General features: G+C 40.5%; 1 protein-coding gene across 1 annotated transcript in view; it reads left to right on the forward strand.

Annotated features, from left to right (window-relative positions):
- atg7 (ATG7 autophagy related 7 homolog (S. cerevisiae)) overlaps positions 1-21,919 on the forward strand; it is a 54,793-nt gene that overhangs the window by 19,384 nt on the left and 13,490 nt on the right. Inside the window, exons 17-18 of the mRNA XM_046383308.1 lie at positions 3,594-3,674; positions 9,179-9,301. Of these exons, the coding sequence (XP_046239264.1) occupies positions 3,594-3,674; positions 9,179-9,301 (204 nt within the window). The remainder of the gene's footprint in view (positions 1-3,593; positions 3,675-9,178; positions 9,302-21,919) is intronic.

The following is a 21,919-nucleotide window of genomic DNA, read 5'->3' on the forward strand; positions in this document are numbered from 1 at the left end:
AGTTTTCCACATTTTAGACAAATCAGAGAGACTTTTCAGTCATATGCCATCTTGCCAGCATGATTGTGATGTTTTTTTCTTAGCATGATCTCTAAATGCTTCTAAAGCATGCTTAGAGTATCCATTATCTCAGTGTGGGGTCCCACTCCATACACAGCCTTAGCATCCTGCATGTAACCTAGCATTAGCAACTGGTTGTGACAGGCTCCTCAGTCATAGTCACCTTTCAGGTTGCTTTCACTGCTGCTTTGTTGATCTGAAGTTCCAGTCTGTGAATGTTATTCATCTTTTTTTGTGTGTTTCAGGAGCTCCAAAAGAGTCATTGATTTTTTTTTATTTTATTTTATCTTTCTAAATCCATCCATATTTAACACACTGGAGCTATCAGTAAAAGTAATACTTAGCCTAAGGGTTTTGTGTTACATTATCATGCATAGGGTTTTCTATTCTGGTCATTTTAATGGTCAGTAGTTTTGTTAAAATGAAAGATCAGACACAAAAACAAAACTAGATTTTTACTGCAGAGACTCTGTGTATTCAACAGTCATCACACTTAAGGGAAGAGAGAGGTCTTGTCTACCCCACAATATGAATCCCATTAACTGTGCCAGGAAGAAGTTTTATGATATGCAAACTGTGGCTGGAGACAGTCTTTGTGCATTATCCATGGGAATGAATCTCATTCTGTCCTTTATGAATTACGATGCCTGAAAGTAGAAAAGGCCAAGGACAAAGCTCAACATAACAGACCATAACAACATCTGATATGCTGCTGTTGTGGAGAACAAAATGAAATCAGTTCCTTAGGACAATGAGCACAACAGTTGAGTTCAAATCTCAAAACCCAACACTGGAAATGAGATTGGAATTATAAGCTTAGTGACACATTTGGAGGTTAATTAACAAAACATAAACAGCATTAAAATAACAAAGTAATCATGGTATTAAAAATGAATCATGTTATTCACAGTTAACCGAGACCTGAAAGGCAACTGTATTGAAAACATGGCAATTGGTAGTTAAAAAGAATGAAAAAGATTAGTTAGTTAGCAAGATTACTTTGCCGTGTACAAACCTTTTCAAAGCATAATAAGCATAATTGAAATTATAATTGTGTACTCTGGGCTGGTGGGTCAACAAATACTAGAAGACAAGAAGATCTGCAGCTACCAAAGCTGTGCCCTTTTGCCTACTGACTGTTACTGTCACATACTCAAGTATCTCACCATATCTGTTTGCATCATCATCAGTATTCATCACCCTGAGAATCTGAATTTTTGCCATTTGCTTGACACCTCTGCTGCTCATGGCATTTCAGCCAAACGAAAATGGCATGCAAATTGGTCATCTTCTGCGTGCGTGCGTGTGTGTGTGTGTGTCTGTCTCCAGCGTTTATATATATATTATGCCTGCAGGGCCTGTTCCTACAGCAGTCTATTGCTACACCATCACATTGCAATTCATTAGTTTGAAGCTGCAGGTTATCTTTTGTGTTGTGCCACAGTGACAGCCTGTGGTGGTTTACAGAAACAACAAGTGGCTGATGCCAATGTACTCGAGGTCTCAACATATTTGAGTGCAGTAACCCTTTCTGTTTCTCTTTCTTCAGCTTTTGACTCTGAAATATGTTGATTAGTTTTGACACTTGAAACGTTTCTAGCTCTGCTCTCTGTCCCACAGCAATGTTTCCCCTAACCATCTCTAAAATCCATAGAAATGCTCTGTTTGCAGGGTCTAGACCTTCAAATCCATCTACTCCACCGAGTTGTGGCTGAAAATGTAAATGGGGCATAAAGAGTTGACAATTTAGTCTGATGTCAGGCAAATGTTCCATGCTTTCTCTCTCATTTTTGGGGTAAATCTGTCTGTCTGAACTGAAACCAGATCAAACACTCTGCATCAAGGGACAACGCAAAATCTTTTGTTGGGTAAAAATAACAGTTGATGAAATAGTATACTTGTCCCTAACACAACACAAGTGGAGATAATTGTATTTATATAACCTAATATACTTTGTTTTGTACCAGCATTCTACAAATCCCTGCCAAAGTCTGCCTCTGATTGGCTAATTTGTCATTGCTTGGTTGCAGTTACCTTTAGACACTTGGGTTCAGATATTATGTTAAATGATGTTCGGATGAACTGGAAAGAAAGAAATCCAAGGAAGGGAAAGGAGGAAGGTGTGTCTGACATGCTTTGCTTAAACAATAGTTTCCATGTATTATTTTACGTTGTAAAAATGAGAGCTATGCCTGAGGATGTCTGAATAATTATGGTAAACAGCAGACATGCACACAAGCTGAAAACAGACTTTGTTTATTCACAGTACATACAAGTACGTTCCTGGAGTCCTTTACTCCCTGTATGCTCACCATAAGTGCCGTGCAGGTATATGTAGATCTGCTAGGCTGTTCAAGTCCATCTCATTTGCCCACGCTCATCCTTTGGTCTGACTCACTCATCCACTCGCCCTTCATTTGTTAATTCATCCACGGAACATATTTGCTCCGCCAGTTTTATCGTCACATTCATGTTGCTGCAGTCTGTATTTCAATCAATCTGTTGCTTTTTATTGCTTCCCCTTGTATGTCCTTGAACATTTTAAGTGAACTTATCAGTGCACAGATGGGAAGATAAATACGACAAGAAAAAAATAATGAAACGAGCCTCTGGCTAAGGCTGTTGTGCAGCTGGATTAAATTGAAAGGTTTTGCTAGATGGAGCACTGAACCACATTTGCTTCAATTGTCAGTTACATAGTATAAATCTGGGCCCAGGAAGAGTGATTCTAATGGAAGTACATGAAGATATGGTGGAGTTTGCACCCAAATATCCCAGCCAAGAACTGAACTGAAAGCTTTTCATTTCCAACCCTCTTCACTTGCTGCACATTACACAGTAATTGGCAACCAATGTTCGATATGTTTGTCAGTTTCACCACTAGGTAATCATAGCGAGGAAGTCATTTTGTGTCCTCGTCTACATGCGTCACCAGAAAACATAACGGGTTGAGCTTTTATTTCAAAACAGGAGTATGTGGGCATAAGAGAGAAGGTGGGAGACAGTGAAAGGAATATGTTGGTGATGAATGGCGATTCAACGTGTGCTGTTATAGAGCTGTTGGTGTGTATGTGGAGGGGTAATCAAGGTAATTAACTATAATTACAGTAGCCATAAATAGTAAAGGCTCTCAGCAGTAAAAATGTTCAATCTCTGTGTCACCAGAGGGCGCTCTCAGCATGATTTTATAATGTGGAAATCAGAAAGTCCCAGATTTTATGTTTACTCCTTACTTACCACTTTTCTTTACTATTGTTACATTTACATTTGTCTGAGGACTAAAGGTATTGGCGGTGTCTTACTCTTCTCACACATCGTATACATCTTGTCTGGAAGGCATTCATTTAATGCCAGTAAATGTCAATAAAGTTATCTTCTGTTTCAACAAACTATCTCTATGGTTAGAGCTTCCTTGTGTTCACATAATTTAAATTTACAGTCTTTAAATTATATAAATGTGGTTTTGAGTGTTGAGTGCTGTTTTTCTCCTCTGCTCCCTGTCAGTTTTTGACGCGTTGATTCCTCTTCCACAGATCCGAGGCTTTCTTTCGAGGTTCGACAATGTCCTGCCTGCCAGCCTGGCATTTGATAAATGCACTGCCTGCTCACCTATTGTAAGTAACACATGATGTTTCTGACTAGTTCAAAATATGTCATTTCAAATCCAGTTTTCTAACAGTACCATGTTTGGACTGTACACTCCGGGTTTGCTGGAAGGATTGAAACATAGATGCAGATAGGCAGGTTTTGATTTGCTTTTCAGATTCTGTTACCATGTAACAACATTGTTTTGAAACACTTATTGCGGGCTTAGCAGAAATAGGGGGATTCCCATTTCTCCCGTTTCTACCTTGTTAAGTCAGTGGAGCTGTGTTGAAATGTCGTTCCTTGAGGACTACTGAAGACATGCACATACACACAGAATAGCTGGTAAGACCATATGGTAGCAATCAGGCAGCAGTTGCTCATTGATGTCAGTGACTGTCGTATGAGTGGAATTAGCTCCCATCACTGCTGTGTGTGTGTGTGTGTGTGTGTGTGTGTGTGTGTGTGTGTGTGTGTGTAGAGATGGGCTGTTGAAGGGCCCACATATCACAAATCAGCCAAGCAGTGTGGGAGAAATTAAGTTTTTGTTTTTTTTAACCACATTGTGGTTCACTGGTCCACAGCCAACTGTCCAATCATTGATCCAGGTGGCCCAGTGGTTAGCAGCGTCCTGCAATGTGATTGGTTGCATTAATGAAAGAGGGGGGTGTGGTGTGGGGAGACAAAACTTAGAGAGGGAGAACGTTAAAAAGAAAGAGAGGAAAAGCGAGAGGTGGTGTGGGGTGTGGGGGGTGTAGAGAGGAAGTGCAGAGCTGAAGAAAGGACATTGTGATGAGTGGAGGGCTGGTTCTCTCTCTCTCTCTTTCCCCTGATCTCAATGCAGTCTTTGTGTCTATAAAGAGGTCATAAAGCCCCAGATCTATCACTTTCATGTGAAGACAGAGGGAGAAACCAAGAGGCCGAGTGGGGGTGGGGGTGGAGCTGGCTGACTTGTCCTCTAAAAGTTTTCTCCACCTACACTGCTTCTGGAAAAAAAAAAAAAAAGAAAAAAAAAGTATGAAGTTCCACCCCATCTTTAGGTGTCGTGTTTCTGCCTGTGTGACTGATGAGATTATTCGGTCTGCGCGGAGGTTCATAAGGTTTGATAGGGGTTGGGTGAAGCCTGTGTTTTCAGGAACAATGAACAACATGGGTTAGGAAAGACGATCCTTCGCTCAGGCAGAGATAAAGGTTATGTAGTGAAATTGGTGAATATGTTTTGGTTCTCTCAATCCCACCCACACACATTTCCCCTCTCTGTTTTTGCATTTGCTTATCTGCCTTTCACTCTTTTTCTTTTCTACCAGCCTACTCCTATTTCACTTCTTTCTCTTTTCCTCTCCTCTGTCTTACCTTCTCTCCCTTCCTGTTCTCCCTCCCCCATATCTCTTGTCCCTTTGTGTGTCCCTCTGTCCAGTCCGTTCACTGTAATGTGTATGTGTGTCTGTCTTTGTCTTCCATGTGTGTGTGTGTGTGTCTGTGTGTATTCCTGCCACAGTCAGCTGTGGGCTGCCAGGTCACTATGGAAACAAAACAATTCAGGCCCTGTCTGGGCTGGAACAGTTCCTGTAGAGTTGTTTTTTTTTTCAATCTGAGTGTGTGTGTGTGTGTGTGAGCTTGTGTGCACATTTCCTAACTCTTACTGGGGCTGCAAGCCAATAAAACTACACGCCAGAGAGTAAATCACAGCTGACGTGGCTTTGTCTTAAACCATGCCAGACACCTCTTACTACAACTTCTTGTACTAACACTACCAAATATGCTACCACTATTAATAGCAAAAACATTTTTTTTTTTACATTTGTTGTGCAAAATCTTGAAATGACATTGAGTGGCTTACTAACAACGTTCACTGTGTTTCTCTATTAAAATTTTCTTTCCTCCTAAACCTTTTTAACTGGTATATATATATATATATGTATATACACTTAAACGAAATCCTCTCTCGTCACACATTGTAAAGATTAAACCCGATTTTACTGCGTAGGTAGCAACTTTTGCAGATGTAAAAACTCTTTAAAGATTAAAGGCCCTCAAAGAATTTATGTTGGATTTGTGCCACTACACTGTACCCATGGCTCAAAACGTGACGTTTGGTCTTATATAATTATTAGAGTAAATTCACTGGCCTTCTAATTTAGTTGATTGGTATATAATGAAGGTGTAGCAATTAGACAATCTTTTAATTAAGTCAGCGATCAAGCAAAACATTTCGCTATTTAAGCTTTAATGTGAAGATTTGGCACTTTTCTCTGTGAATAATTGTGAATGAAATATCTGACTGGGTTACAGTCTGTGCTGTCCTTGGGCTACAGGAAGCCTTTTTCAGACATTTTGTACACTAAATGACTGTTGGATTCATAAAAATATTGAATCTACTCTATTTCTTGATTCTATAATCTTTTGGGCAAAGCCACTGCCAAATTATGAGTTAGGAGGGATTTTTTTTATAAAATTGTATATTTTGCTCTCAAGAATCATTCAGTATTTCAAAAACACAGGTTATTATGTTATTGTTATTGTGTTGTACAGCAACCACAGAGCAGTAAGTACGCATTCTTCATGAACTTTACATCCTGTGTGCTGATTTTCCAGAATACCAAAAGGCCAGAGTTGTTACCTAATGAGTCAGTATGGAGTTTATACATTTTCAGGGCAGATTTCTAACTTTGCGTGTTGACCTAACAGGAGATGTTGAAGCCACTGAGTCACCAGGAACTGTTTACTCATACTAGTGTACAGTGTCACGTCATGGCTTACCCACTAACCAAGAACCTCTTAGCATTTCATTGATAGTCGTGCATCACCCAGTCATGTATAATTATTCGCCATCTTCTAGACTTCATCTGTTTTTGCATATTTATCACTTGTAATTGTTTCAGATCTTCAGAGTACCGGTAAGTTAAATATATGACAAAAACAACCAGATTAAACACAAAAGAGATTTTAAATCATTTTTTGTTTATTGAAGAAAAAAGTCATCCAACACTGTGTGAAAATGTAATTTAACCCCAACCAGTGATGGAATGTAACAAAGTCTTTACAATTTGGAGGTACTCTACTATTTTATTTGAGTATTTAAAATGACTGCTGTGTTATATTCCACTATATTTTAAAGTCACTTTTAATAGACTATTACTTTTGATGGGTGGTGACTATAAACAGAGAGTGAATGCTGCATCAGAGCCAAAGTACTGCATTTTTGTTTTATCAGCAGTTTGACAAAAAAAACCCACACAATCAGTAATCATAAAAATACTCACTTTTGGACCAGTAATCTGCCAAGGCCAGTAATCGCTCTATCCCTATTTTTGACCATGAACTCCCTGTCCATGTTCCTGCCACAGCATTTTGGTTAGATTCAAGTCAGGACTTAGACAAGGCCACTACAGAACCTCACTTTAGTTTCTTTTGAGCCATTCAGTAAAGGACTTGCTCTTGTGCTTCAGATTGTTGCCATGCTGCATAATCGAACTGTGCTTCAGCTTCAGATCACAGACTGGTGGCAGGACATTCCTCAGAATTTTTTGATAGAGTGCAAAATTCATTGTGACATCAGTTATGGCTAGTCGCGCAGGTCCTGAAGCAGCAAAGCATCCCCATGGCATCACGCTACCACTCTGTTTGACTGCTGGTACGATGTTCTTATTGTGGAATGCCATTTTAGCTTTACGACCCATGTAACAGGACCCTTGTCCTAATTGCTCTTACTTACGTGGTCGGGCTTGAAGGCATCCACAGTCTACTCTTACATCTTTTTCCAATCATAGCATAACCTTACTGACTAGCAGATCAGTGCAGTGTGATCATATCAACAGAGTGATGTTTCCAACTTTGATAGCTATGCTGAATGGATCAGTTACTTCACATCGAATCCCAGTCTGGGCCCTTCTGTGTGGAGTTTGCATGTTCTCCCTGTGCCTGTGTGGGTTTTCTCCGGGTACTCCGGCTTCCTCCCACAATCCCAGAAACATGCACATTAGGTTAATTGGCTACTCTACATTGCCCCTAGGTGTGAGTGTGTGCGTGTGTGGTTGTCTGTCTTTGTATGTCAGCCCTGCGATTGACTGGTGACCAGTCCAGGGTGAACCCCTTTGTGCCTGCGTATGTTTATGTTTTTATGCATGTATAGGTACTACTATGTCATACAAATTATTTATGCTCTACCGAGCAGAATCATTTATACAAGAAAGTAGAAGTACAAGATTTTTTTGCATTTTTTACAGTCTGAAACTATTACCTAAAACTCAGCCATAGGACTGGATCACAGAGGTCACTGGTCATTGTCCTCTGTGTCTACTGTTGATATGGAGATAAGTGAATAATGTGCATGTGCCTTGTGTGTGTAACTGTGTGTCATCATGTGTGTGTGTTATCATGTTGCTTCCTGTATTGTGGGCAGCCATGTTTCAGCAAAATGGGTTTTGATCATTGGCGTCTCGTGTAACAGATCCCATGAATGGAAGTGGAGAATCGAAGAAATAAAAGAGCAGGAAGGACAGAAAAGAGAGGTTGAAAAGATAAACGAGGGACACGTCAGTGTGTATTGTGTGTGTCTGACTCCAAGACCAGACACCAGGTCAGTCTGCGAGCACACATACACATATGCAGGCATTGATTCACACAGTGTGTTGATGTCTGAGACAGAGGAAACCCTACACCTGCAGCAGAGGGTTTATGGGCGTTCATGAAAGGCTTTGCCAAGCCAGGAAGGTAGTCAAGAGGGCAGAGGATCTGTGTGGGGTGTGTCTGTGTTTTGGAAAGAAGGTGTGGGTATTTGAAGTCAGTACTGGTAGGAGATCAAGGGAAATATTTCAGCATTATTGCAGCATTACTGCAGAGGTGCTGACGGGGGGTGTTACACAGGTTGTCCCATAGGACCAGAGTGACAAGAGTGCGTTTTTACTTTATACCATAAAAAGATTATTATCTGCTTCTGAAAGTAAATTTCCTCTTTCCTCTCATAATGAGTGTAGATCACATGACAGGTCGTGATGCATTAGCGTGATTCAGCCTTTCACTCCACGTGTACTCGTCAGATTCAAAAAGGATTGAAAGCATGTAAAGTTAATGTTATGGTACCTGTTCTTTTTTTCACCATTGTGACTTGAATCAAACCTGAGCAAAATGGGAGTGTTTTGAAAAGGTCATTGCCTCTGGTATTTACTCTTTCAGGAAAAATTCTCAGGAAAATAATTTTTAACATCTTCCGTTTAAGTCTGTAACTTGCTTTAGGCAAACGTATGGCATTTATAGATCAGTGCCTCAGTAGCACGTACAAGGGACCTTCAAAACAGCTTCTGTTTCTCCCTCTCTCTGTAGGATCCAAATCATTACAAAAGCGATCGTTACGCGGGTCAACTGTCATTTAGACATTGATTTTAATCAGATCTAAAAGTGTAAAACACCGTGGAGCAATACAGTGATATAATTCCCTATCAAAATGAATGTACTGTTTCCCGAGCAATAGAAATAAAATTTTCTGTTGAGTTACCTGAACATTTTTTTATGTTCATGTTGTGTTCCTGACCAGGTCCTGGACCATTATGAGAGAGAAGGTTTCAACTTCCTGTCCAAGGTTTTTAATTCTTCCCACTCATTCCTGGAGGACCTGACAGGGCTGACACTGTTGCACCAAGAGACACAGGCTGCAGAGGTAAAACACACACTGCACCAAACAGGTGCAGACACATACACACACACACAAAGCCTGCTGTAATAGCAAATGTCACACTCAGTACATTCACAACACCAACTGAGTGTGTGTTTTATCCCAGTTTTACAATCGAAAATCATATTTGAGTTTATTTTGCAACTTTATATATTTGATGGATTTTGGAAAGATGGGTTGTGTTTGTATTAGGTATGCCCACACAAAGTAGTGAGGTGGTGAGCACACCTATCACACAGCGCGTGTGATAGGTGTGCTCACCACCTGTAGCGTCCGTTGGTCGTTGGTGCCAGCCACATAAGCAAACCAAAGATGATGCTGGTGAACAACAAACCAGTGGTAAAGAAGGCTGTCAAAACGAAAAGGGGCTAATCATAACCTTCAGACAATCCGTCAGACAATCTGAGCTGCTCTCAGGAAGGAAGGACTGGTGCTAGTGTTTAGTGGTGGAATATCTTGTGTGTTGGGTAGTCCGCTGGGTCACAAAAAATTGCAGATATGTGTACATCCACACAGAGCCTGTGTGTCCAACCTTCTGTGGACCTAGAAGACCCTTGCATGCTTGTGGATACAGAATATATAATTTTTGCTTTTTAGGGTGAGAGTGTGAAGAGCTCAGACATCCTGAAGGAGCTTAGAATTCCTGCTTCTTTTCGCTGAAATAAACTTATTAAGGGTATCTAATGGAATGATGCCTTCCTCACACCTCCCAAAATACGCCATCCCATTTGCCATCCCACCTGGCCTGGCAATGCCTCAGGAGAAGTCAGACATTACGACAGGGGAGAGGGACGTCTGGGCATTTTTGCTTAGCCTGCTGGAAACATGACTTGGTTCTTAAATACAGAGCAGAAAATTGATGGCTAGATAGAGCTTACCGTGTTACCTCAGAAGCTGACTAAGTTTTATAACCCTGTGAAATCCATAAAATTCTTCATACAGTTTTAAAACGGCCTAAGGCCTTTTGTAAGAATTTTAATTTAATTAATATAACATCTTAAATTAAACATTTAATACCATCTGCTGTTTTACTTCAGAGGCAGAGATGTTTATGTTCTCTAACCTTTTGCTAATTTTTCTTTGGCCATGGCAGCACACACTTAATGTCTGTGCAACAACAAGCAGCATAAAGTCCCAACAATCCAGAATACTCACTAGTGAAGTATGGATGGTTTTCTTCAAGACTCCCCTCTGACAAGAGACAGAGGGAGTGGAGGAAGAGGTCGAAAATGAGTGGGTGTGGGGTTGGGACTGGTCCTGCCGAGCTGTGGGAAAATCCCACGTACTTTCTCCCCAACTCCTACTCATAACAGATGGAGGAGGGGAGAGGAGAAAAGCAAGGGAGCAAGAGTGATATGAGGAGAAAAACGAGAGTGGATAAGAGAAACGGTGGAGTGAGAAAAGACAAAGAAAAGAATGAATGTCGAAAGTAGAGAAGGAAAGTTGTAAAAGACAAGGAAAGCAGAAGCGAGTGAGAAAGAAAATAATTTTAGCTCTTTTCATTTTTCCTATTTTCGTTCGTACTCTCTATCTATCAGGAGGGGCCTCTTGAGCCTCCTTGATTTTCTCTCACTCTTTATCCTTTCTCATTCCTCATTCCCTTTTGTTCTCTCTGTCTATTCACCCCCGTTCTCCCCGATGAAGTGTGTTAAAAAGTCTGACGTGGGTCCCTTTCTCCTCAATCAGAAGATGGAGAGATTGTTTTGATTGCTCAGTCCACTAGCGCCAGAAGTCTTAGCGCCTGTTTCCTGTACACAGATTAGCTATTCTGAAAACTACTGCAGTTGGAGGACGTGCCTTCAAGTTTTTTTTCCCCCCAATTCCAGGAAGGGACAGAAGTTCTTCGCTTGCTTGTGAAAGCGTATTATTACTTATTTTGTGCGGTCACCCACTAGAAACAGGCCTGTGGCTCAGTTCAGGTCCATATTTCATATTTTAAGAAGTACTGGCCTAAAATGATGAAAATTCTCAATGTAAAAACTAGGGTTTTAAATTGTCCTTAAGAGATCCCTCCTGAGTCATCGCTGGATGATGATTATCACCATCAGTCGCCTTTTCAGTGACTCACTTTTAATGCTCTCAGGAAGGTTTAACTTTACTTCAGTCGTGTAAAGAGAGCCCTTCATCATCAATACAACAACAATATTTATGTTTTTCCTGTATCTTTTGTGTGGAAGTGAGACATAGCAAAGGACTGTGATATTTAAAATGCCTGCATAATGACACAATAAATTGATCATATGTTATTGAATGTTTGGATATGGATTCCAGTGGGCTTAAATGACTTCTTTTTTTTTTACACATAAAAGCTTGTTGTTTGTACAGTGTTGTCCTCTCTGAAGCATGGTGCTGAATTCACCACAGGTTGTGTGTATCTGTGTGCATTTTTGTACGTTCAAGTGTATGTAACCATTCTAAACTATAATGTACGTCACCAGATAGCAGTACTATGTACTTATGGCCTATTTTGGGTGAGCTTGTAACCTGAGAACTACTTTTTTGCGGTCACCACAGGGTTTTGGGGGAGTTCAAATTCGGTAAAAGTTTAGACTGACTGAGAGCTGTGTGTGTGTGTCTGTGTGTGTGAGCGAGTGAGTGATTTTGTGAGTGTTTGTGTGTGTGTGTGTGTGTGAGAGAGAGAGCAGGCACAAATTAGTGTGAATGGCTTCTTTGTGAGATCAGCCCTATTGGGATTTCGTACTTTGGTAACATAGCAGGGTTGAAAATGTACTTTAAATCTGTCGTCAGATCAGTTACATGTCCTTAAAACTTGTTGAACATTTGCTTTTGTTTGCAACATGCTGTGTCTTTTGCCTCATTAGACCGATCACATTTGTGGGAAGGAAAAATCAAACTTGACAAACCATTTTTAGGTATTTATGAGGTCCTCTGCACTTGTACTGGCTCTTTTCCCCTTGCACTGTATATTTTAGTACATTTTTCCCCGTGTAATACAGTCCCCACAACTGTTACCTCTGCCGTCTGTTACCTCCCCACTGGAGGCCTCTGTATGCTTCAGACAAAGCGGTACTGGTACAACTGTACTGTACTGTGTTGTTCTAAAGAGCCATTAGAAGTAACTGAATTAGGAGGATGCTTCTGAGTAGAAGCAGTCCGTCCAGTGTGTTGTGTTCAGTTCACCGTGTTGAGCCTCCATAGATGCGCAGTTCTTGGAGAGAAATCAGGGTTTAGAGTGTGATGCAGTCTGGGCGGGGCTATGACGGTAGGCTCCATTTGGAATAGGTATAAACACTTCATCTGGGAATAAAGACACTGTAGGATCTAGCTTGTTTGAAGGATACTGAGTTCTTTAAATTGACTAGTCATGTGGTTGGTCAATTTTAGTAAAGCATAGATAACATTTAGTAAATTGACCATCTGTAAGGCAAAATGTCTGTTCAGTAAAGTTAACAATGTCCAACCTGTGTTCACCTAACCCAGTTTCAGTTGAGGTTAGAACCAGGTTAGATGGCGTATGTTGGCCCATTCAGATCAACCCACAATGCATGTTTGACCTTGTCAGTGTGTGCTAGTCTCAAATTAGAGGGGTATTAGAGGGGTTACCTGAACTGAACTCAGCCTCCCTTTCAATTCACAACCATTTCTCTGAGTATTTAAACAAATGCTAAATCTGGTAACAGTTTTTGTATTGCAGATATGGGTTAGCATGTCAGAACAAAGTATTGTGTTAAATGATTAACCTTCCTGAGTGTAACCTTGCTGTAGGGGTGTGCAAATCAGCGCAAAGACAAACACTCAAAAGAGCCTGAAAGGAAATGAGTGTCTGTACAGGATCTGACTCCTCGGACTCCTCTGATCCCCACTCGCCTTCTTTGGCTCAAGTTATGAGTTACAAGTTACATAAAATAGGGCAGAGGGCAAATGAAATATATTTTCTCTTAGCAAAATCTGAGTATTATATTAGCACAGTATTAAACACAATAATAATAATGTGGTGCCTTTGGTGCAGTACACACGCTATGCTCTAATGGGTCAGTCTAGTGAGGAGAGGGGGAAATGTAACATTATAACATGCAGTATTTTTTCATTCTTTAAGGTAAAATCCCCATTTGTTGCTCTGCAGTCTGTCATGTTAAATTGCAGACTAAGTCGTAGTTTGATCAGGTTTGTCTTTGTAAAAAGTAATCTAAATTGAAACCCCACTACATCACATAAGTGAAACTGAAAAATGACTTGTGATTGTATTTTCCCTGCCATGCCATACGCCCGTGATCATTGCTCATTCTTCAACTGATTATTCCCATCATCATTTTCAGTAAGCCATACTGTTTGCTTGCGTGTGTATGTGCGTGTGTTCCTGCACACATTATTCTTTCAAACTGTGAATGCCCCACACAGAGGATGTGTGACCCTCTCAGTACAAAGGGTCTTTCTGAAGAGCTCATGTTCCACTCCCTTCCACCTACTCCAATCAGCGCTGCCAGTAAGTCACAAGATAAAGACGTTAATGCTGAACTTAGAGAAGAATGTGTCACTTGTCACTTCACTTTTTTCTTTTTACTTTTTATTTGTGTGTCTTGTCTTGTGACATGGGTCTTTATGAATCTCGTTTGAACAAAGTGACAGTTACTCCTACAGAGTGATTAGCATGAAAAACTGGTAAAATGGTTGCGAAACCCAGCAGAATATGGTATTATTTCAGCTTTTCCAGGCAGTTTTATGACAAGACCTGCGTCTGTATTCAACACACATACAGCAACAGATTTGCATTTGGTATGATTTTGACCAGGGGGACTTAGTGGAACTGGGTACCACAGAGGGGGGGTTATATTGTGGATTTAGTTATGCAATAACACTCTAAGGGTGTAACCTGTGTTTGTACAACATCATTCTCTCACCCATGTGTTTTGAAATGAAATCACTGTAAAATTACCTCAATCCCTTCTTAAAAATATGTGACCTTCCTGGAAGTTTCTGCATCCAGTGTTCCTTGGGGTCTGGGGGGCTTAATTTGTTTTTTAGCTGATATTCTGCATATCCAGGGCAACTTGTCATGAGTTCAGTGTCTTGCTCAAGAACAGTTCAACAAGACACATTTATAGTTGGGCGTGTCAAACAAATGATAATTAAGTATTAGGGAGTCTTTTTTGCTAAAGTTGCCCCATTTTTGACTTCCAACATATTTAAAGCACCCATTGTCTTGATAGAATTAAATGTCTTGACAGAGTCCTCTTTTCAGCATGATTCCAGTACACAGAAGGGCAGTGTTCAGTGAAAATAGCGACACCTGTGTTTCTCCCTATCTGTGCCTTTCGCTGTTAGTTGACAGTCTATGCGCCATCATACGCCCCACATCATCACCAAGAGTCAGGCTAATGCCCCGAAGGAGCAGAGGCTCTTGCTACCCAACCCACCCACGCTCAGCCCTCCTCTGGCTTGTGCTTCTCTACGTAAAACAGTGTGCTGGCGATAAAGTTGATTTAGTTATGTTGGCTCATCACCCAGCAGCTTGGAACACACACAAGCGCGCACATGTATGCGCACACACAGACACACAGACGCACTCCTCTCACCAGTCACATGTTCTTTTCTTTCTTTCACTCTCTCTCTCTCTCTCTTTCCCACCCCCACATAAATGCACACACACACACTTGAGCGTCAGAGGGCCCCATGTATGTCAGGGCTTTATCCAAACACAGCTACGGTTGCTACATGCTACAATTATTACCAGATGGACTAGGGAAAAACATATTAAGTCTGCTTTTTCATTAGTACACTGCACACCCTCCTGTGAGACCAAGAGATGGAGATAGACAGAGAGAAAGTAGGGAAGGAGAGTGAGAGAGACACTTTAAAAGTCTAATAAATTGAAAATTGAAAGTCGAGAACAATTGACCCTCGTCAACCACTGTGTATGGTCACACATTTCCGTTTCCATTTTCTTTTACTTATTTTAAGATCCCATGAAATTAAAAATGAGTACAGTGTGTGACACGCTCTGTCCTTAGACCCTTGATATGAGTGAGGAAAAACTCAGGAAGAGAAAGAAAGAAAGAAGGGATTCCTTTCCCAGGACGAGTAGACGCACAATAGATGTTGCGTGGAGAACAGACCAACAAAATCGCAGATAGAAGTTGAGTTGAGAGTCTGATCTTTTCTCCACTGTGGTGACCTTAAAAAGGGAAGGCCTTACAAGGAAAAGATTGCAAATTATATTTTGTAAACTTATGTTTTACAATTTTCATATAGCATAAGTGAGTGACGATCTATAAGGGGACTCTGAGAGGGCACCAGTCCAGATCTAACACCTGCATGAAGCAAGGAAAGAGAAGCAATAAAAACAACAGAAGCCAGAGAAATGAAGTGTTGTAGTTTGTAGTTGAAGTTTGTTGTATTCTTGTCAGCAGGACAAAATGAGCAAGTACTGGGGTTAAGAAACTGAGACCAACCTACCGAGAAGGTAATGGTTACAAGTCTGAGGGCTCATCAAATAACATAGCACCAATTTAAGAGTTAAGGTGCATAAATGATTTTCATATCCGAATATAAGGGCCTCAGTACAGTCAGATTGTCTCATATTAACACAGAGGTTAATCCAGATAAAGGGGGCTGCTTGGAAAAGGCCCTGCAGCCTGCTGACTTCTCTTTACCTCTGGGGGGACACAAGAGTCCTGTATTCTGAGAGTGTGAGGCACGATATACAATATAAGTACAATGTGTAAGTTGGTATGAAGGAGGGAGCACATTTAGCCATTGCCTATCTGAAGTACTTTAAAGTCTCATCTAACACGAATACATTGATGACAGTGAATTGAAGCTAAGATTGGTGTGATGTGATCAAATTTCCTGGTTTTAGTCAAGATTCTTGCTGCACCATTCTGAACCACTTGAAGACATTCAGTGCTAGCACAAAGTGGACCAGACATGACAACATTACAGTATTCAAGTGTGGATCAAACAAAGTCATGGTCATGCATGGTCCTCATTTTATCTGTGTGTCTGCGTAGGTGAAAAAATGTGATTTTAGTCATTTTTGTAATGTGCTGATCGAAGAAGAAGGCTAGGATCAAATCTAACATCGAGGTTCCTGACCTTTGAGAAATTACACCAGTGTTATCGATGTGTACCACTGCTATGCATTGTTTCATGTTTTCATAACATCCACATTTATGTCTGTATATCACAATCCACCATTTTCTTCTTCATGAAGATCACAGAATGTGATTCTGTTGCTCTACAGAGAAAAACACAACTACAACTTAACCTCCGGAAATAGTATGAAAAAAACAAAAAATGTCTTAGGCAAAATACCTAATGTTCACTGGTTGCTGCGATGTTAGGATTATTTTTCTCTGTGTTATATCATTCTAAATGAAATTTTAACTAATATTTGGTTAACATAAGGGATATTTAGACCGCAGCTTGAGCTTTTCATTATTTTATGTTATTATGATGATTAAACAATGAATCTTTAATGAAAGTCAAAGCCAAAGTCATGCCTCCTTTGTCTCCTCTTTCCTTACTCTGTAAATGTGGCTGATGTCAAAAGCGAGTTATTCTCAAATGCAGAAAAAGGCTGATTTCGCTCTGAAGTCTTTGTGCCTTTGAATTCACAAATTAACTCCCTCTCATGTCAAGCAGAAACATGTCAAACCAGAGAGTTGAGGGTAACACGGAGTTACAGCCTCAAAATAGTTTCTTGAGATCTCTCATTGGTTCATGTTAAAGCAATTGTGAGAAGACAGTGGCTTTTATATTGAGTTTAGCACACTTTAACTGACATCTCTTGTGTCAGTTCAGCTGCCCTGCTGACATTCTGTGTTAAACTAGCAATTATTTTGAATGAATTATCTGAAAGTACCATTTAAACTCAATTTCCAAGTCACACAGATCTTTTCAGAGGACCTACAAGGAAATTATTTGCAAAGTATTTAGAGAAATAAAATCCACCATATAATTGGCTCATTTCTTCACACATACAGTGTCATTGTGTGACACTGGTGCTAAACATGTGTATTTATGTCCCCTGTGTATGCTAGCTATGTCTGCTTGACATCTAATGCACTGCTAATTATAAATGTGTGCTCTACTTGCAGGGATGTATGTCAGCCATGTACAGCAACATCACACCTTCTAACCTTCCTTTCTCTACATAGTTTCTCTCTCTCTCTCTCTCTCTCTCTCTCTCTCTCCCTGTCACACTCACACACACATTCAACACTATACATAGTTAGTCTAAATCTCCCTGGTTCTTTACAGGCTAAGTTCAGAAGCTTTGTGTCAGTCAGTGGCTTGACTTATAACTTCTCTTGCTGCCCTTCCTAACCCTCTCCTGAGTGTTTGAAGGTTTTTCTGCGTTGGAGATGTGTGTATATTTGGTAGTGCAAAGTCCGGGGTAGTTGTATTTGTTAATATTTCTTTACTTGAGAACAGTCCTGACCCTTGGGTCCTTAGATTTTACCTAAGCTGTATGTGACTCTGTATTCACTACAGAATGTGCAAAACGACGGTCATGGCAGATTGATTTTTAGTCCTGTTCTTTGTCTTTTCATGCCTGTTTTTCAACTTTCCAGAGCACATTTCATCATTAGCTATCTGGGTTAATAGCTGCATTCCAGCGTCTGGCCAAAGTATGTCCTGGTGAGAACTGACACATACAAACAAAACTGGAAAGGTCATGGGCTTATCCTGTATAATATCTGTGTATATTTTGAGCTATAAAGCGGTTAATCATTTCAAGCAATCGTCATTTCACATGGGTAAAATATTACTTACATTATTTACAATCTGTAGTAAAAATTGTAATTAGGCTAGTTAGACTTAGCACAAGATCCATCCGTCTTTCAATTCACGTTCAGAATGGGCCTGTTTTGCTTCATCATGCTGCAAGAATCTTACTGAGTGTGTAGACAGACAAGAGAGGGGGAAAAATAATCTGTTAAATAACACACACATTCTGTGTCAGGGCAGATTCTCATTCAGGACTTCAGTCAGGTGGCCCAGCTATGTCATCATTCTTTCAGTCCCCCTCCCCTCCTTTCTGTTTCTGTAGCTGAGGTAATATGAGTATCAGAGCTAGCATAGCCTCTCAGTGTTTCCCTTATTACAGCGTGCTATCTTCAGCAAAATGCCAGTCAAATATACATCCCCATAATACATACAGCACAGATGAATAAAGAGACTAATATTAAATAATATATTACCGAATATGTTTAAATGCTCTGAGTTGGGGTTTTTGTCCTGTTTTCTCTCCATAAGAAGCAAAAAACTTACTGGGCTCCTGCACTATTGAAGTTTTCTTTGTTTTTCTTTTTTTTTTTCTTTTTTTTTTTTTTTTACTTTACTTTTCCAACAGAGCTTAACAAGATGAAGTGGGTGGGTGAAGAATAGCAGGTGATAAGATCTAAACCTCTTTGCTGAGCACATTGCTCCACTTCACAGGGATTCTACTTTGGTGGCCTGTATATTATTAATACACTTGTGCACTGGCCTGGAGCCGAAGAGGTGTGCTGTAGGTGGGGGGAGGGGGGGGACAAAGGGGACGTCTTGAGCCTAAAGAGGCTTCATTCAGAATTACCAATCATCAATCATAGGGAAGTTATTTTCATGAGACTTAAAGCCAATGTTTCCCTCACTACATGGGAAAACTTACAGCGGCCCCGATGCTATACGTGGCCTCTCCTCCCCGGCGCCAGTCAGTCCAGAGTGATGCCTTCTTCTGGACTGGCAGCTGGTTGTATGCATGGATAGACAGACAGACAGATGACTGGGTTGCGACATACTGAGTAGTAGTCTAGTCGTCCCTGTTTAGCTCCTAGTCTTCTTCCTCTTCGGTAGCTTTTAAGGACTATTTCCGTATCTGTGTCAGCATTGCACTTTTAGAAAGGGCTTTTACTTCTGGAAGCTCCACTAGCACTTAATGGGGATCGCTTTGTATTTAAGTATGCAGCTCAATGAAACTGCGTTCTTTGATGTGGCCATCATACTGCTTTTTTATACTGTATATCTCTCTACTTTTTAATTTGAGGCCTTCTAAAGTAGCATTTTCAGCAGTTTTTTTCCCCGTTTCCCTGCTTTCAAATGGCGTCGTGTTTACCTTTTTTACGGAAACTATTTTCCTACTGACATGCGGTCGCTCACCAATACACCCACCAAATTTGAAGTTGCTAAATTGATCTGTGTGTTCCAAGTTGTACTTAGACATTGTGAGTCCCATGTGAAGGTAGCCTGTCATATAATAATCCCATCTTCCTTTACATTAGAGCTGCTAAGCTGTGTCACCGCCGTTACACATAGGATGGATCTAATAAAATCTCAGTTTAAGAAGAACTGTATAATATATGAATAAATGGACTGTCAGCCTGGTGTTTTACTAAAAAAAAAAAATCACACCTATTAGTAAGCATAAAGATAGTTGGAAAAAGTTTGATTTGACTGACTTGAGGTCAGCTTCCCACCTGTATCCCCCTCCATACTGGTAGAGAGTTCATAAATTATTCCATTGAAATCCCAGGAAGTGAATGCTATCAGCATGTGAAGCACATTGCATGCTGTTAATGCTGTATTGTTTGATTTCCTCCGCAAACCAACATTCACTTGATGTATTTAAGACTGTCAGGTGGGCACAGATCATGTAATACGTGTAAGAAAGTGATTTTTAAAGTCTTTTGGTCCTGCCTTCCTGTTTGTCTGAGTGCTTACACACAACCTCTCCTGCACACAAGCTTAAGTAGGACTTATATCTGCATAAACATGTCCGGTTACTGTGCTACATGTGCATTAAGAAAACTAAAAGTACACTATTAAATTGTATTCATGGATCCCATCTGAGTGCAGGACTGTTTATTCCTCCGTTCCCAGTCTGGATAATCTTTGATACAGAAAAACACTCCAGCTGCATCAAAGACAGAGATAAGAGCTGTGTGTATGCGTTGGTGTGTGTGTGTGTGTGTGTGTGTGTGCGCCTGGCTGGTCGCAGGTAATCTGCCCTGGAGCTCTGGCCTGAAAAAGAAATCCACACATATGCACACACAATATGCCAGTTCTTATCTTTTTCCCCTGATGCTTTTCTGTCAAGCACATGGAAGACAGTGATAGCATCAAGCCTCTGGTTCAGATAATTATGCTCCCACACACACAAACACACACACACACACACACACAAATAATACATGTAGAGATGCATGTGTATATACGTGCATGATTCTCTTTGTGTTCACACGATGCTCATGTGTCTTTTCCCTCTTTTCTCTGACTAACCTTTGCCCATGTACACACACATCTGTGACCAGCATTGTTTCCCCCGACCTAATTTTCATGTGAAAACAAAATTACTTTAATTGCCACACTTCAGTTAAGCTAAAAACCTGAGGTCATACTATACTGAATATGTAAATATATGGTGACTCCATCTGTGTGTGTGTGGCTTGTTAAGCCTCATGGATCCCAGTATGGCCAGCATGAAGTCAAAAACCTGATTGCCATATGCTTTTTTTCCCTCTCAGGTGGTGACAATAGTTTAGGTTTGTTTGACCAGCTGATTTTCCAAAATGGTCTGTCATGGTTAGCGTCCTCATGTTAGGTGTTAAATCTGAAGTTTGGTTTATTCTGACAGTTTTATTCTGCTTTGAGTGACTGATTCACAGAGTGAAGAAGTCTCTGTAATGAAAGACTGACTGTCTGGTTCTTAGCAGCAGATCAAAAGATTGCCTCCACTGTGGTTTACTAGGCACTTTGCCTTCTTTTCTGCTGTGAACTTTGTCTTTGTGTGTGTGGGCTTGTAGCTTAATAAACATAAGGACTAGTTAGCTTGAACATTACTTGCTCTCAGTCCTGTAGAGCAGACAAAAGAGAAATAATGGAGAAAAAAGAAAATGTTTTGATCTCATAATTTTTATTATCTTAAAATTGTGTGTGTGTGTGCGCGCATGTGTGGGTGTGTGCGTGTCGTGCAGGCACACATGCTGTGCGTGAGTTTGTGCATGTGCCCATGGGGCCCTACTGGTTTTTGATTGCGCCTCTGACCACACGTCAGTTGGCTCTGACTCATAGCTCTAATTAAACCTAGGGCAGGTCTGAACTGGCAACACACACACACACACAGCCTTGAAGTTGATCTGTTATTGCCATTTGGTTAGTCGCACGCTCAAAACGGTTCATTAGGTACAGTTTAAACTGGTTGCACAGACGCACACACGCTAATGGCTCACCAGAAGCAACAGCAGCTGAACTAAATGTAGGCTTCAAGCTGTAAAGGACTTTTATTTAATATTTTACAGCATCGTGAAATGATCATTATGGTCATAAATAATGAAAAAAGTACATGTCTACCCTGTTTCAATATGTAGTTAATTTTGTGACAATTTTACACAAAAGTGTGAGAAATTTGTGGCGTTATGAGACACTTGTATGAGTCAGGAAAAGTGTTGATAGTCTTCTCTCGGGTACAGGAAATGTGTCAGAGGGAAATGGGGACCAGGGGGAGATACAGAGGGAAAGAGGAAGAGGGAGGGGAAGGGGGAGATGTGGATTGACAGATTAAGTGAGAGAAAGAACAAAAAAAGCAGATGGAACAAGAGAGAATCCAAACTTTTAAGAGAGAAGAGGACACATGAAAGAAGGGATATGTCAGTTGTCTGATAA

Source organism: Scatophagus argus, chromosome 3, assembly GCF_020382885.2.
Source record: "Scatophagus argus isolate fScaArg1 chromosome 3, fScaArg1.pri, whole genome shotgun sequence".
In the NCBI taxonomy this organism is placed as follows: domain Eukaryota; kingdom Metazoa; phylum Chordata; class Actinopteri; family Scatophagidae; genus Scatophagus; species Scatophagus argus.